Source organism: Elephas maximus, chromosome 23 (genome assembly GCF_024166365.1).
Source record: "Elephas maximus indicus isolate mEleMax1 chromosome 23, mEleMax1 primary haplotype, whole genome shotgun sequence".
NCBI lineage: Eukaryota > Metazoa > Chordata > Mammalia > Proboscidea > Elephantidae > Elephas > Elephas maximus.
The window spans coordinates 74,548,879-74,567,005 of record NC_064841.1 but is presented as its reverse complement, the minus strand read 5'-3'; the positions used below and the strand labels follow the sequence as shown (position 1 = coordinate 74,567,005).

Sequence of the window (18,127 nt, the reverse complement as noted above, 5' to 3'; positions counted from 1 at the left end):
CTTTACTCTGATTGAAATGGAAGGCCACAGAAATACTTTGAGCAGAGAAATGACATGATATAATGTGTGTTTCAACAGAACTGCTCTGGCTCCTGTGTCGAGAATAGACTGAAGGGGGAGGACAAGAGAAGCATATATGCTTCTTTGAAGTCCAGCAGCAAAAAATGCAATCAGTAAGTCAGATATGATGGCTTGGGCCCTGGAGGAAACAGTGGATGTCTATGGTGCATATCATTTAAAGGTAAGGCTGATGAGGCTTACAGACAAATCAGATGTAGGGTATGGAAGGAAAGCAAGCAACAACACTCTTCCCAAGTTCATTAGTTTGAGGCACAGGAAAAACGGAGTTGCCGTTAACTAGGATGGAATGGCCACACAAGCAGCAGGTTGGAAGGGTAGGTGTTGAATTCAGATGATTGAATTTGGATATTTTTAACTTGATACATCTATTAGATTAGTCCTTTTCTACTTTTGGAAAAAGAAAATAGCACCTTTTATTTCCAGCTCCTCATGGGCTGATACTTTTGTAAAATAAAAATGAATTTCTAGAAATATGAAATTGACAAGGACATACAAAATACAAGCACCAGTTTGTAATGGATTCAACAGATTGAAATTAAACCATCAAATTGCTATAAAATTTTGTAAATGTTTCTCATTGTAGACTGCTAATAAAAAGTTTATCTATTGGTCTACAAACTACACTTTGAGAAGCACCTATTATCACTCGATCAGTAATGTTTAACTTGCTTATTTATCCATTAGAAGCAAATTCAGGTACCATAATTTAGAATAATCCTTAGAAAAAATTAATTATTTAGCTGTAATGTTTCACGCATACCGAAAAACAAAAGAAAACTCAAACGCGTCACCATCGAGCCAATTCTGACTCATAGCGACCCTAGAGGACAGAGTAGAACTGCCCTGTAGGGTTTCCAAGGAGGGGCTAGTAGCTTCAAACCGCCAACCTTTTGATTAGCAGTTGAGCTCTTAACCACTGCGCTACCAGGGCTCTAATATTTCAGGCACAAAGAAGAGGAAAACCATGCTTCCCACAATGGCCAATTTATATTTTACATGAACTTTAACAAAGAAGGGTATATTAATCCTGATTATCCAGAAAGTGAAATAGAGAACAGAGCAGAAGTTAGATCCATGACTCAGATAAGCAAGTTAGTAGGCAGCATTTACCAATTAAGATTCCAGACCTGAATTAAATCACCACTGAGGTCTACAATCACAAACTGTGATAAGGGTGCTAAAGAAGAAAGGTTTACTTAAAGAGCTGAAGCACATTTGAATGAGAGTTGATGAAGTTAAGTGTTTTATGGAGGTAGAAGCAGAACTTTAAGGGAAAGAAAAGCAGTTTTAAAAAGTCCCTGTTGCAAGAAGGGAGGGCAATGATCAATAATTTCCATATAAGTGTTTAAGAGTTGTCAGCGACAGTGTTCAGCTGTCAGATCACGAGGACTCTCAATCTACATTGTAGACTCTAGAACAATTGTGGTCTTCTTTTCCCGAAAAACGATAAGCCATGAGTGAGTTTTAAGACTGGGAACACCAAGATGACATTTATACCTTACAAAAATTACTCTTCCTCATTGTGAAGATTGGATTGGAAGAGAATGATGATTTCCCTTGAAAGTCAGGGGGCCACCGGAGAAGTCCAGAGAGAGGATGTTGATGGCTTTGATGAGGATAGAGATTGTCAAGACAGAGAGAAGTAGATTTATGGATATTTAGGAGGTAAAGCCACTTGAAAAGCAAGATAAAGAAATACAAGGGAATCCCCAAAACTATGGTCCCCGGTGCTCTTTTAACAGAGAACTAAAACCAGTCCTGAACCTCACTCTTCAGACAAAGATTAGACAGCACTATAAAATAAAAAGTAATACACATGAGGAATGTGCTTCTTAGTTCAATCAGATATACAAGACCAAATGGGCAGCTCTTGTCCAAAAGTAGGATGAGAAGACAAAAAGGGACAGGAACTGGTCAAATGGACACAGGGAACCTGGGGTGGAAAGGGGGAGTGTGCTATCACATTGTGGGGATTGCAACCAATGTCACAAAACAATACGTCTATAAATTTTTGAATGAGAAATTAACTTGAGCTGTGAACTTTCACCTAAAGCGCACACAAAAAAAAGAAAAACAAGGCATTTCAAGCTGCAGCCTGACAGTATTTTAATTAAGAAGTAAAAAAATAAAATAAAAGAATCAACACGACGCTGGCAAAGACAATAGAGTAAAAATAATTCATACTTTACAAAGTAATCAGGGGTTAGCAGAGACCTAAGGGATCAGGTTTCCTCACTGTATGCCAAGGATACAATTCCACTAATTCTGATAGAAGCATATTTAATTTTCAGTGTGTTTACAGTGGCAGACAATTCATCCAAGCATTAAGACACTGCATTGCCTTTTCCTAGGCTAATCAGCATCTGACAATTTATTACTTGTAGGGAAATCTCAGGCTTCACATTTACATGAAAATTACTTAATTTCTCAGCAGACTCAGAAAAAATGGATGTTATCAAAGAAAGAGGTAACGGTGTGCATAATATTTATAGATATTCTGATTGAACTTCTCTGTGTTGAATACAGCAAAATCAGAGAGAGAGAGAGAGAGGCAGGAAGAGAGAGAGGAACGGAGGGATGAAGAGAGACAGCCAAAGGGAGAAGTTCCAGGGTACCTAAATCATTACTAGTTCTGAAAGAAATAACAAACCTAGAAGGGACCAGAGCCACAGCAAATTGATTATCTGTGGTGAGTCTGTCACCTAAATCTTACTGATTCTTCTTATCGGAGATCTCTGTGTAAATTATTTATCTTACAAAGACCGTTTCTGATAATTTAGAGCAACAGTGTCTTTCCACTCAAAGAGAGAGGTTAGTTGACTCGTACTGGGTCTAGCAAACTAAATGAAGTAGCTGAGATAAACAGCATGCTGTAAGTGATTTGCAGATCCAGGTGGCTCTAGGAAACCTTGGTGGCGTAGTGGTTAAGTGCTACGGCTGCTAAGTAAAAGGTTTGCAGTTGGAATCCACCAGGGGCTCCTTGGAAACTCTATGGGGCAGTTCTACTCTGTCCTATAGGGCCGCTATGAGTTGGAATTGACTCAACGGCAATGGTTTCTTTAATGGCGGCTCTAGCAAGACCTTCTTGCTTAGTCCTGACATAGGACAGTTTACTAGCAGTGAGTACTCAGATCTATCCCTATGGTATGAACTTTCACTTAACAACTGAAATTTGGATCTTTGCTGCACTCACCCTATAACTTAACCTGAAGAAAATTCTAAGGAATCCACCTTAAGCCATCGTCATGACCAGAACCACTGAAAAGTCCTTTACTTCTAATATTCGCAGCACTGAAGGGTGACAAAAATATGCAGCAAGACAAAGCCCTGCAAAAGGCAATTGCAAAGGCACTCACGTATATCTGATTGTTCCCAAAGCGCTTCTGAATTTCATAAAGCAGGCTGCCATCAGTGAGCTCACTGAGAGTGGCTAGGTCATCGTTTGGAGCAGGAGGCATTAGCTTGACCTGAGGAAAAAAAAATAAGTGTGACCAATTCTCATTGTTATCCAATCAGCTTTTTCACAGTCAGATGTTCCATTTCCAGTGACTTGTTCAAAGTTTAAAGACCACGCGAGCCTGAAACTCTCTTATTAAAAGATGAATGGTTCATTTAGAAGGAAAAGAATTCAACAGCCCACAGAAAGCTGTATCCAGATTAGAATTTCTATTCTGTACCTGCCAGTGTGCACAGGCATTCACACAAGCACACATGCCCTGAAGGTCACTGTATGTCCTCCAAAGTCTAAGTTTTTCAAGAGCATTTCAGCATGTTGGCCCTTAATTGTAGTGTATCCACAGCTAAAGCTGAAGTTCTCACGTTACCATTGTTGGCATGGTAAGGAAGCAATGTGAATGGAATTTAGTTGTGAATACACATGGGATGAGACCAGATTTTATTAAAAGCAGACTCTAGATCATTGGTTTATGTCTTTTTTATTTTGCTCTACATTGCACTTAAGATTAAGGTAACTGTGAGATTAACATAATGGCTCCTTAAGGAAAAAAAATGCTTTGCTACTCAATTTAATACAGAGTAACAGTTTAAAAACTGGTAATATTTCAAATTAAAAAAGAAGCATTATAGATTATTCAATTATATGATCATTTTCAGGTTAGGAAGGTACAGTCTTTAATTTCATATACACAGGATATGCTCTAAAAAATATACATTTGATATTTTATAATGACAGTATTGGTTTTCTTATGACAAATGTTGAGGGAAAAAAAAAACTGAATATTCTTATCAATGCCCCTGTGAGTTAATTGATGTTCATAGTAAATTTTTATTAACAGCAAGTTGATTTATCAATTGTATGTATTAATGTATTAATTGCTAAATAATTTGAATTTAAATATTACTGTTTATCATTCAAATGCTTATGGAGTGAAAAATATTACATATTTTAAGAAACTAAATACATTAAATTTAGAATCATTTCTCCGATATTAGTGAATATTTCACAATATGTAATTTTTCCCATGGGTTCATGAAGTCAGTCCATTGCTGTCCCCAGACTGTTTCCAGATCTAGTACATTGATAGGTAAAACTCAAGTTCTTTATTGGGAATCTCAAAACATCGGAAGAGCGGTTTATTATGTATTCCAGTTGGTAGGGTGTCACGGCAGTGGGTCTCTGGTGTCGGAGAGAAAACAATTTCTATAAATGGAAAATACAATGTTGTAATAAGAACGTTTATTTAAAAAGTAATTTTTAAAATATTCCAGACCTCAGAAATGTTAAGAACAAGCCCTTCCCTATGATCGTCTCTGCTTTAGCAGCTTTTAAGACAAATGTATTTCAAAATACCTTCCGGCATGAACCTATAAAGAACAGATACCATTGTCTTATTAAAATCAGTTATCATTTGAGTTTGGGCTAGAGGTGCGACTTTAGCATTTTAACAGTTGGATACGTGGGTATATCAACTAGAATTGTTTAAGGATGGTACCCAAGAAAGTGGTCCATTTTGGTGATAAAAATAGAAGTTGTCATGTTTCAGTTCTTCTACCATCTCCTGAGTTATATAAAACAATTTTGGGATTGGGTGTCGTCAATTTTTTAACACTATACATTTTGTTCTACGTGAGCAAGTTTCATAGGACAAGATGCTGTCCAGACTGACAGCTGGACAAGTACTAAGGCCAGAGAAGTACTGCAGAAGTACTAAGATCAGAGTAGTCAAAAGTGCCCCGGACCTAGGCTTCGGTGAAACAACCAGTGGTCTTCTTGAACCTACGCAGTTTTAATTCTGCATTTCATCCGTGATGCCGATTCAAGGAAAAATCTTAGACTTTATTTGAATGCAACTAATATTACATTTATTCATCTTTATATTTATTAATTCTTATATCATTAATTATTTGAATTTCACTGTTCCACACTTTAAATACTAGAAAATATAAACACATCTAAGACGTGATCGAGTATCAGTTGGTTAGCTTCCTAGCTGTGAGGCCGTGACTATTTTTCTTAACATCACCCAGCCTCTTTCAATTCTCTTATAAGACCCCCAGCTCATCACCTCCCCCAACTCCAAAGTGATCTCCTATGATTTGGTCACTGAGTCACACACGCACAGACACACACACACACACACAATGCAGAATCACAGTTACTTTTAAAAACAAAAGATTCCCAGTGAATGGTTTAGACTTCTTCTTCCTGTAAAATATCTGGACATCTGAAAGAAATAAAAGCACAGACTGTATGATAGGCTTTCAGAGTGATGATCAATGTGTGAACTTGAAATATTCAAGAATTAAAAGTACTGACTGAATTTACATTCCTGGTACATAAGTCAAGACTGAAAAATTCAAATCCTTGTAAAACCTGTTTCTTAATCATTAGTACAATGTTGAGACAACTGACTTATGGGGATTATAAATAAAAGGATACCCTATGCACTCATGAATCCTTCTTTGTAATCAACATTAGTGTGTATATTTTAAATGGACATGTTGATTTAAAAACATGACTTTATAAGAAACCCAGAAAAAAACCCAATGTTTTGGTTTTGGTTATATGAAACAGCTGGTAGAAATTCAGTACGTATGCAATTACCTGCTCGGGCTTGGTGGAACCATTCATTGTGGCGTTTTCGGGAACACTGTCCTGAGACTGTTGCTTACATAGACCTTTTGTTGCATCTTTGAACATAATGTCTTTTTCCAGCAAACTGTCTTGTTTGGCGATTGGTAATGCCAGGGGACTGCTGCAGGAAATAATGAACACTATAATTAGTTTCCTTTTGATGTTGCCATATCAATAAAAGAATCACTACAACAGGATAGCTGGGCTATAGAGGGTTATTTTATTCAGATAAGAAACTTTTTCTCTAAACTGCAGGAGTAAAAATCAGTGGAAAATCTGCAAATTGTTCTATTAACTCCAAATTTCATTCAATTTCACCATAAAAAGAAAAAATATGCATTTCAACTGTAAAAGAAAATAATTACAAATGTATATCTGACTATAATAGGTAGACAAACCAATAAGCAATTTAAAACCAATGGTTGAAAGGCATGGCTGAACTAAGCAAGATACTTAAATGCGAAAATGGATTGCAAACAAGTGATAAAAACCAAAATTATACAATTAACTAAAATATTATTCACTTTGTTGCTGCTGTTGTTGTTAGATGCAATTGGTTCAGTTCTGACTCACAAAGACCCCATGCACAACAGAACGAAACACTGCTGGGTCCTGCACCATCATCACAAACTTTGCTAACTTGAGCCCATTGTTGCAGCCACTGTGTCAATCCACCTCCTTGAGGGTCTTCCTCCTTTTCGCTGACTCTCTACCAAGCATGACGTCCTTCTCCAGGGACTGGTCCTTCTGATAACATGTCCAAAATACTTGAGATGAAGTTTTGCCATCTTCCCTCTAAGAAGCATTCTGGCTGTACTGTTTCCAAGACAGACTTTTTCATTCTTCTGGCAGTCCATGGTATATTCAATATTCTTCACCAACACCATCATTCAAACGCATCAATTCTTCTTTGGTCTTCCTTATTCACTGCCCAACTTTCACAGGCATATGAGGCCACTGAAAATCCATGGCTTGGGTCAGACACACCTTAGTTTTCTAAGGGACATCTTTGCTTTTTTAATACTTGAAAGAGGTCTTTTGCAGCAGATTTGTCCAACACAATATGTCATTTGATTTCTTGACTGCTGCTTCTATGGGTGTTGATTGTGGACCCAAGTAAAATGAAATCCTTGACAACTTCGATCTTTTCTCCATTTATCATGATGTAGCTTACTGGACCAGTTGTGAGGATTTTTGTTTTCTTGATGTTGAGCTGTAATCCATACTGAAGACTGTAGTCTTTGATCTTCATTAGTAAGTGCTCCAAGTCTTCTTCACTTTCAGCAAGCAAGGTTGTATCATCTGCATATCACAGGTTGTTAATGAGTCTTCCTCCAATCTTGATGCCATGTTCTTCTTCATATAGTGCGGCTTCAAGGATTATATTTGCTCAGCATACAGATTGCATAGGTATGGTGAAAGGATACAACCTGGATGCACAACTTTTCTGATTTAAACCACTCAGCATCCCCTTGTTCTGCTTGAATGACTGTCTCTTGGTCTATGTATAGGTTCCTCACGAGCACAATTTAGTGTTCTGAATTTCCATTCTTTGCACTGTTATCCACGATTTGTTATGATCCACACTGTCAAATGCCTTTGCATAGTCAATAAAACACAGGTAAACATCCTTCTGGTATTCTCTGCTTTCAGCCAGGATCGATCTGACATCAGCAACGATACCATTGGTTCCATGTCCTCTTCTGAATCTGGCTGGAGTTCCTGGCTGTTCCCTGTTGATGTACTCCTGAAACTGCTTTTAAATGATTTTCTGCAAAATTTTACTTGTGTGTGATATTATTATATCATAAACTATATGATCTAAGATCTATTACTAACAATTGCAAGTAGTTAGGCAAAAGTACTCTTATTTAATATAAGTGAATACGAACCTAAAAAAGGCAATCGTATTGAATGGCAACATATTAACGAATCATGCACTTGTTTTCTACAAGAAAACGCAAAACATTCACCTGGACAGATGGTGTATTTTCCACTTCTAAGGAACACTTTTGCTTTAGCTTACTACTCCACTTTTAAAATAAAATGTATTTTATCCATAATCATTGTGATTAGCAATAACTGTCATATCAGTTCAGTTCTGTATATTTAGATTTTCACACGTTCACCATTTGTGGAATTGAGAGGCATACACTAAAATTCTATTTTCTAGAAAGATGAATGATTTAACCAATCAGTGATATGTATTTTAATACTCATTAAATGTTTATCCATCACAGCAAAATATTTTTATATAAGATTAATTTTACAATAAGATGTAATCTCATATATAGAGAAAGACATAAACTAAAAAAAAGAAACATACAAAGGAGAAGACAAAATATGCCAGATTAATATTAGTTTCATCAAAAGGTAAACTAATGAATGATTTTTTTTATGCTTCTATATATTTTGTTTTTCACTTTTCAAATTTTCTTCAATGGGCAAGTAGTATTTTGATTACAAGAAAAAAATTATTAGTAGTAGAAATTTAATTCAGTGAAAAAATACGAATGACATAATATGTTTTCTAAAAGAAGACCAAAGGCCTTGGTAAGACATACTCTATAAATGTGAAGAAAATGAAACAACTCTCATCCAACAGTAACAGCGATTAATATAGGAGAAACAGCTTTAACTCCAGCAGCGGGGAAAACGTGATGGGAATACACCAGATGACAACCAATTTCTGTACTCTACTGGGTTTGTTCAAGACTTACTTATTTTTATAAACATAAAAGGCATCTCATGCAGAGCAAATGTGCCTGTAGCTACCAGGATTTTACTCCTGAAAATGAAAACAGAGATGTGTCAAAATGAAACTAACAAAGGCAGCAGTTATTGCCCATTATAACTACAGCAATCTCAGAAAACTATAGAGAAGGATAAACTTGACAGCTCAGATCCACCAGCTGCTTGCTCCTTGGAAACCCTGTGGAACAGTGCCACTCTGTCCTATAGAGTCGCTACGAGTTAGAATTGACACAATGGCAAAGGGTTTGGTTTTTTGTTTTATATTGAAATACATTAGGCCAACAAAGAAAAAAATTAATAGCAATGTGAGAAAATGACATATGTGAATTAGTTGTTTTGATGATTAAAGTAATGGTCCGAATAGATAGTTCAAGTTTTAGTCTTAGAAACACAGACACATATTTTTTTTTTTACCAAATGAATTCAATTAATGTTTTGTGTTTTTCTGCATCTATAAAAAAGGACAATAATCCAAAGATTAACGCTAAATGTTACAATTCTTGGGGAGTTTTGAATTAATTGCTATTATTTGCCAAAAAAAAAAAAAGACTTCAGTTTTTATAAGACAAAAAAGAGTTAACAGTTTAAAAACAATTTTGGTAAAACATTACTAGTGTCTTTTAAAAAACACATTTTTCAATGCAACATCTGTGCCTGAATTGGTAATTATATTGTTTTTATGATATTTTACATTCATCTTAACATTTCATGACAGATATCTGACAAGAAACTTTTTTAAAGCATATATGTGTATATATATAAATATATACGTATATATGTATTATGTACATAGCTTACTTTGGCACTACATAACTAAATTAAAGAAAGTTGAATACAGTGGAATGAAGGATATCATTTGAATTATGTGCTGATGTCAGATGGATCTTGACTGAATGCAGAAAATACCAAAAACATGTGTACTTGTGTTTTGTGGACTACACGATGACAATCAATTGTGTGAATCACAACAAATTATGAATAACATTGCAAAGAATGGGAATTCCAGAACATTTAATTATGCTCACGCAGAAACTGTACATAGACCAAGAGACAGTCATTCAAGCAGAACAAGGGGATACCGAATGGCTTAAAATCAGAAAATTTGTGCATCAAGGTTGTATCCTTTCACTATACTTATTCAATCAGTATGCTGAGCAAATAATCCTTGAAGCCACACTATATGAACAGAACATGGCATCAGGATTGGAGGAAGGCTCATTAACAACCTGTGATATGCAGGTGACACAACTTTGCTTGCTGGAAGCAAAGAGGACTTGAAGCATTTACCAATGACGGTCAAAGACTACAGGCTTCAATATGGATTATACCTCAACAGAAAGAAAACAAAAATCCTCACAACTGGACCAATAAGCAACATCATGATAAATGGAGAAAAGACTGAAGTTGTCAAAGGTTTCATTTTACTGGGATTCACAATCAATGCCCATGGAATCAGCAATCAAGAAATCAAACAGTGTCTTGCATTGGGGAAATCTGCTGCAAAAGACTTCTTTCAAGTGTTAAAAATGAAAGATGTCACTTTGAAGACTAAGTTGTGTCTTATCCAGGCCATGTTATTTTCAATCATCTCATATGCACGTGGAAGCTGGACAATAAATAAGGAAGACCAAAGAAGAACTGGTGCCTTTGAATTACGGTGTTGACAAATGTCTTAGTTACCTAGTCTGCTACAAAAGAAATATCACAAGTGGATGGCTTTGACAAACAGAAATTTATTTTCTCAGTTTAGGAGGCTAGAAGTCTGAATTCAGGGCTCCCAGGTCCAGGAGAAGGCCTTCTCTCTCTGTTAGTTCTGGGGGAAGGTCCCTGTCATCAATCTTCACCTGGTCTAGAAGCTTCTCAGTGCAGGGTCCCCGGATGCAAAAGACATGCTCCACTCCTGGTTCTTCTTGCTTGCTGGTAATGAGGTCCTTCTCCTCTCTGCTTACTTCTTTTATATCTCAAAAGAGATTGACTTAAGATACAACCTAATGCTGTAGATTGTGTCCTGCCTCAGTAACATAACTGCCTCTAATCCAGCCTCATTAACACCATACAGGTTAGGATTTACAACACATAGGATAATTCCATAGATCACAAAATAGAGGACTACCACACAATACTGGGAATCATGGCCTAGCCACTGACACACATTTTGGGGGGACACAACAAAGAATATTGAATATACCATGGACTGCCAGAAAAATGAACAAATCTGTCTTGGAAGAAGTATAGCCAGAATGCTCCTTAGAAGCAAGCACGGAGAGACTTCGTCTAATGTCCTTTGGGCATGTTATCAGAAGAGACCAGTCCCTGGGGAAGGATATCATGCTTGGTAGAAAAGAGGGTCAGCGAAAAAGAGAAAGACCCTCAATGACATGGACTGACACAGTGGCTGCGTCAGTGGGCTCAGACATAGTGATGGTTGTGAGGATGGCGCAGGACCAGGCAGCAGTTAGTCCTGTTGTATACAGGGTCGTGATAAGTCAGAGCCGACTTGTTGGCACCTAACAACAACATGCATATGTGCAGCAAGTTTCTGAAAGAGTCAAGCCTTAAATTTACTAGAAGTCTATCCCTAGTATGTATCTATTTTGCTGAATAGGAATTTAAAGAATGGCATTAATATGAAACAACAATATCATCATCCATTTACATCAAAGGTGTTTGATTATCTACTGTGAATTATCTAGAATCTGATAAAGGTTACTTAAACTACCAGATCAATCGCCAGAGCACACGTGTGTGCACACACATACATACCATCTATTAGAAGAAAATGATGCATGTATCTGGTGATGGATGAAACGAACTGCACAGAAATGTAGTAAGTTCCAACTTCTGGAGATGTTCAGACTTAGAAAAAGAAATGCCTGTCCTTTCCCTCCATCTTTATTCTCTGCAAATCTATTTCTTAATCGAGTCCGACAAGGCCAACTAGACGTTCATCAACATGAGGGATAGTGTAAATGGTTTAAAAATTGGTAACCAGATTAAACAGTATTCAAGTCTCATTCAGTCTCTATATTCCATGGCATTTCTCTCAGTCCCCTACTGGACTACAGAATTCCTTTCTACATGCAAATTCTTACGGAATATACTGACGCCTTTGTTAAGCCTTCATGATTGCATTCTACAGATTTTTAGCAACGTGGTCATAATATTTGATTAGTAACCAGGCTGAATGTCTTTTAAGATTTATTACACAAGAAAGAATTTTATGTATATCAAATAAGGTATTATGTGAAAAGGCCCATTGTTATCTCAACAGCAATATATAAAAAAAAAACCCAGTGCAATATACAAATATGAATTGTTATTACTGAAATAACTAGCTGTTTGATTATTTTCTTTAAGATATTAATCTGGTGGCAAAATGGTTAAGAACTTGGCTGCTAACCAAAAGGTCGGCAGTTGGACTCCACCAGCGCTCCTTGGGAACCATACGCAACAGCTCGACTCTGTTCCATAGGGTGGCTAGGAGTCGGAATCGACTCGACAGCGCTGGGTTTACTGGGTTATGTGTCCGAGTCGACTCAATGGCAACAGGTTTTTTTTTTTTTTCTTTTTCTTTTTGGTTTGGATGAAAGGGTGATTCAGGTGGGACATTAAAACACCGAGAGTCAGAATATCATCGTGACCACAACTTCTCTTAGGAAGCGTCTTAAAACTTTGGGGCAAGGAGTGAGACAACCCATGGTGGTGATTTGGTAGGGTATCTGTAGTACCAGTCAGCACTGCATTGGGCTGCAAGGATCAGAAAAGGCACTACAGGATCTTAACAAAGTGGAAGTTCATTCTTCTTTCATAACAAAAAGGCCAGAAATACGCAGCCCGGAAATGGTAAGCCATTCAACTCGCTCTTCAAGGACCTGGTTCTCTCTAACTTCCTATTCTGTTATTCTTAGCATATGACTTTTATTCTTTGGCTGCACGATAGCTTCTGAATCTCCAGGCTGCACATGTATGTACCAGGCAGGAAGATACTGTAAGGACATGAAACAAAAGCACTGCCAGGTGAATCTGTCCCTTTGAATCAAGAGAACAATCGCTTTCCTAGGAAGCTGTACCCAGTTAGGACTGTTAAACCAAAACCAAACCTGAGGGTTGTTAAACCGAAACCAAACTCGTTGCTGTTAAGTCAATTCCAACTCATAGCAAATCATAGAGTAGAACTGCCCCACAGAGTTTCCAAGGAGTGGTTGGGGGATTCGAACTGCCAACTTTTTGGTTAGCAGCCAAGCTCTTAACCACTATTAGAGGCCTAATTATATTCAACAAATTATTGTTTACCTGAAATACAAATTTACCTTGATGTTTGTATTTTATCTTACAATCCTATACATCCAGTAGACTGCCACTTATAATTCAGTGATCAGGATTGTATTACTTGGCCAGTCTCTGCTTCAAAAGAATCTAAGTAGCTGAGTACGTTTAACCAAGCACTTCCCACAAAATTGTGGTTCTAGTAGTAAGGTTAGGGGCCCTGGTGGGACAGTGCTTAAGAGCTCAGCTGCTAACCAAAAGGTTGGCAATTCAAATCCTCCAGCTGCTCCTTGGAAACCTTATGGGGCAGTTCTACTTTGTCCTACAGGGCCACTATGAGTCAGAATTGTCTCAAAGGCAATGGGTTAGTAGTGAAGTTAAAGGGAAGACTGGGTAATATGTATGCAACTGGCATAATTCCCACACATAACAATAGAAGCATTTGAACCTGCTTTCCAAGGAAAGTGAGTCCAATTAAAGACTGCTTTTGTTTGTCTGAGTTATCCAACTGATCACAGAACTTCTGTTTGGTTGAGGGGTCCCTAGTACTATAGGGCTCTTGCTTTGCTGAGTAGCATTTACAAATTTGGTGCTGGAATGAATGACTCTGGATAACAAGGAACCTGCACAGTCTCTAGCACTCTTTCTTGTGGACCTTCTCCCAAACAGTGCTAGATTTTGCCATTAAAAGACTGCTGAGTGCAATTTAAATAATATTCAGAAGGGCTTCCATGTGTCTCATTCACTTCTGGTAGACTCATTTCATAGAGTCGGGGTAGAGTACCTACAATTCCGCTCTTCTTTGAGGAATTAAAAATGGCTCCTTGGCAGAGAAGTGTCTAGAATATTTCTATTTAACATCATAATAAATTTCTGGGTTAAGCTAAAAGTTATCAGCACTGGATTGAGGAATTTCCCAAAGCTTCATAACAACAGAGGCGAGGAGCAAAAATTGGATTGCACTAAATCAGTTCAAAGCTGTTCACGGCATGATTAGCTCTCAGTTATGTCTACAGGGGAAGGTGCCCAGACTAAATATGCACTAACTTCTTCTTTTTTTTTTTTAATGATTTTTATTGTGCTTTAAGTCAAAGTTTACAAATCAAGTCAGTCTGTCACATATAAGCTTATATACACCTTACTCCATAGTCCCACTTACTCTCCCCCTAATGAGTCAGCCCGCTCCCTCCTTTCAGTCTCTCCTTTCCTGACAATTTTGCCAGTTTCTAACCCTCTCTACCCTCCCATCTCCCCTCCAGACAGGAGATGCCAACACAGTCTCAAGTGTCCACCTGATACAAGTAGCTCACTCTTCATCAGCATCTCTCTCCAACCCATTGTCCAGTCCCTTCCATGTCTGATGAGTTGTCTTCGGGAATGGTTCCTGTCCTGGGCCAACAGAAGGTTTGGGGACCATGACCGCCGGGATTCCTCTAGTCTCAGTAATATGCACTAACTTCTTGTGCCTTTGTTCTCAATGTTTTTTATAAGAAGTGGACAGTAAGTACATCAAGGAGCCCTGGTGGCGCAGTCATTGAAGTAACTGACTGCCAAGCAAAAGGTCGGCGGCTTGAAACCACCAGTGGCTCTGCGGGAGAAAGAAGATGTGGCAGTCTGCTCCTGCAGAGATTTCCCGCCCGGAGACCTCACGGGGTCACTGTGAGTCGGACGTAGTGGGCTTGATTTGGTTTGGTTTGGTTTGGGTGTGGCCAGTACATCACCTGCCTTTCTTCTAAGGATCAGATCTCATGCAAGGGCTTCCTCTCTGACACAGAAGTTTTACATTTGCCTCATGCTGTCTCTTCTTCTGAAGATTTACCACTTCAGATCAACACTAGCTGATCAAGGATAAACTTTGAGAACGATCTTCAATTAGAAATGTTTCATTTTTTTTCTTGTATTATCCTAAGACTGAGTCAGTTGAACAAAAAACATAAACAATGGACTTGTCAAGCACCCTAAGGTCCAGTGACAAAGGAAGATGCTTTGAGCTAATCATCAAAGGTGTAAGGTGTAATTAAAACTGCTTTCTTCAAATGAGGAAACCCTGGGGGCGTAATGGTTAAGTGCTATGGCTGCTAACCAAAAGGTCAACAGTTCGAATCTGCCAGACTCTCCTTGGAAACTCTATGGGACAGTTCTACCCTGCCCTATAGGCTCGCTACGAGTTGAAATCGACTTGATGGTAGCGGGTTTTTTTTTTCTTCTTCTTCAAATGAAGCTCAGATAATGAGTTTTCACTCCAAATCCCATTCTCACTCTTAGGGGGAAAAGTCTCTAAATAAGACGCAGTTTCCTTTTTTTAAAGATAAGCACCAGCCATTTCGAAACGGACTCATATGTTATTTGTTTATTTCATAAATGAAGCTAGTTTAAGATGATTAATGCTTCTGAGCCCTGAAACTCATTTATTCAACAGTAGTAATAAAGTTCAATATATAAACACAGCGCTATGATGGAAGTGCTTTGTATGTTTGTATCTCTCAGTGTTTATTTTCACAAATCCCTCTGGGCAACATGCTCATAAAATCCAGAGCTGCTCACAGCCAGCCGCAGCTTCTTTGACAATTACAACAGCAGCTTAAGGGCTTCCAAAGACTGCAGACTCCAGGGCCAGATAGCTGGGCGGACTCGATCCCAGCCAATGCGATTTTACCACACAGCGGTGACTAAAGCTGTGCTGATTCGGAAAACACTAAGGTCACTCAGAATCAGGAGTGAATTTACAAGAACAACTGCCTCACAGGAATAACAATAGGGGCTTGTGTTAAACTAACTGACTAAAGCATGAAAATCAATGGTTGCAGCACAATTGTACCCAAGGGTCTTAAAGTAAAAATAAGTGCTTCAGTATTGCTTAGCTAAATGTCCTTGTTTAAATTACAGCGAGGGATTTCCATAAAGAATGTCTTCAGGTATAGTGTTTAGGCATAGGTCAAAGGTTATCTCCTTCATATGTAAGAAGTTTTTTTGTTGTTGTTATTGTTGTTTTTAATATAAACTTTATGGTAAAACTGTGTGTACTGTGAAGCAGGGCACATGCCCAATCTCCCTGAGCCTGTTCCTGCCTTAGGTTAGAAAGCATGAGAAAATGAGTCCAAAGTCTTCTACCTACTAGCTCTTCCCTTGGATCACTCAAAACCCTGGGTGTCTGTTTTTCCATAAGTAAAATGTGGATAATTATGTCTATCTATCCTAAACCATGGATTTGAAATGCTGATTGGAGGAAATGATTATATTAAATTGCTTTGAATAGACAAATCACATTTATTTTCAATCGGAGTGATTGAAGCGTCAGAAGAAATTTTCGTGTCCCCATAAGTTGGCTATGTTTCATGAATTCAGTTGAGCTTGTTTCATAAAAGGTGGCATCTTCATGACCTGCCACAAAATCCAATCCCTCTAAGCTTTCTGTGAGTTCTGTGTGGTTCTATTGAGGTCAAGGGGGAAGGCACATTGCATAACTCATTTCACTTAGAAATCCCCATGAGTTATTTCGTCTCACTAATAACCACTTGGCTGAAGCCACCCTTCGATCTGCCCCTCCTAGCCTTTTTGTGCAGTTTACTGCCTTCAGCCCTGATAAGTTCTGCCTCCTACCCTTCCATTCCTGTTCCATGCAGACAGCATCTTCTCTCCATCTTAAGTGCAAGATAACTAGGAAGCCCTAGAGACCCAGCTCCAGAGCAACCCAATCAAAGGATTCACCCAACCAAAGCTAGTCTTAACTGAGATTGGATTTTCTCTCCAGCTGCTTAGAAAATAAGATTTTCTCCATATGGTTATAACCAGTTTAAAAGCACCAAGTTGAAGACTTAATTCTATTTTTGTCTTAGCTTATGGGCAGAAGGCCTTTAGTCTTTAGAAGATTTTTTGCTGATAGTTCACAGATAAACAAGGAATATTTTTTTTTCATTTCTCAAGCACTTACAAGCCAGATCCTGCCCTAAGTGCTTTATAAATATTAACTCAGACTCAAAAACAACAACCTCAAGAGACAGTTATTATCATCATCACTCTCATTTTATACTTGAGGAAAAGTGTCAGAGAGGTTGACTACACTTCTCAAGGTCACAGAGCCAATAAATAAATGGCAGAGCCAAATCAGGACAGTGTGGCTCTCGGTCTACGTCCATAAGCGCCACACCACACTGCACACAGGAACACTCTGGGAGTGAGTCCAGACCCTCACAGCGAGCAAGATCAACGGGTTCCATGCATGGCCTGACCTATGGCAAATAATGACTCCAAATTGTTTCCTTGGACTCGAAGCTCTAGTTGAAAAGCAGCTCAGCAGTAGAGTAGGTTCTAATGCAAAGTAACCTTGATGCTTATCATTTCTGAAGAAGAGACATCTTTTTTCCTGATGACAGACTCTCTTCCCAAGCTCTATTAAAATAATTATCCTAATTTGGCTGGAAGGAAATAGGCAGTTAAACTGATAATGCTCCACACTTAAAGCTACCCAAACAGAAAGTGAAACTCAAATCAACAATTTCTTCTCTAAAGCCAAATTATTTAGAATTACAAATTAAAATGACCTCTTAGTGAAAACCATGTAAGATTGAACGTAGGTATGGAACCTAAGTCAGGTTACTCAAGTCCTCAACCTCTGAAGGTAAGTATAAAATGCAGATAGTCACGGAGTGGGGAGGATAGGAGAGGGACTGATGCATTTGAATTACAGTGTTGGTGAAGAATGTTGAGTGAGCCAATGACCGCCAGAAGAACAAGCAGACTTGTGTTGGAGGACGTGCAGACAAAGTGGTTCTCGGAGGCAAGGATGGCGAGACATCATCTCACATGCTTTGGATGTGTTGTCAGAAAGGACTGGTCCCTGGAGAAGGATATCATGCTTGGCAAAGTAGAAGGTCAGTGAAAAGGAGGAATACCCTCAATGAGATGGATTGACACAGTGGCTGGAACAATGGG

The 18,127-nt window shown here is 38.3% G+C and overlaps 1 protein-coding gene across 5 annotated transcripts in view; it reads right to left on the bottom strand.

The window, feature by feature from the left end:
* MYO16 (myosin XVI) overlaps nucleotides 1-18,127 on the bottom strand; it is a 733,911-nt gene that overhangs the window by 394,807 nt on the left and 320,977 nt on the right. For 4 of the 5 annotated variants that reach the window (XM_049867507.1, XM_049867508.1, XM_049867510.1 and 1 more), the window contains exons 10-11: nucleotides 6,146-6,296; nucleotides 3,438-3,548 (exon numbers count right to left, since the gene is read on the bottom strand). In XM_049867507.1, coding sequence (XP_049723464.1) covers nucleotides 3,438-3,548; nucleotides 6,146-6,296 — 262 coding nt within the window. The remainder of the gene's footprint in view (nucleotides 1-3,437; nucleotides 3,549-6,145; nucleotides 6,297-18,127) is intronic. The other variant, XM_049867511.1, reaches the window with a different exon arrangement.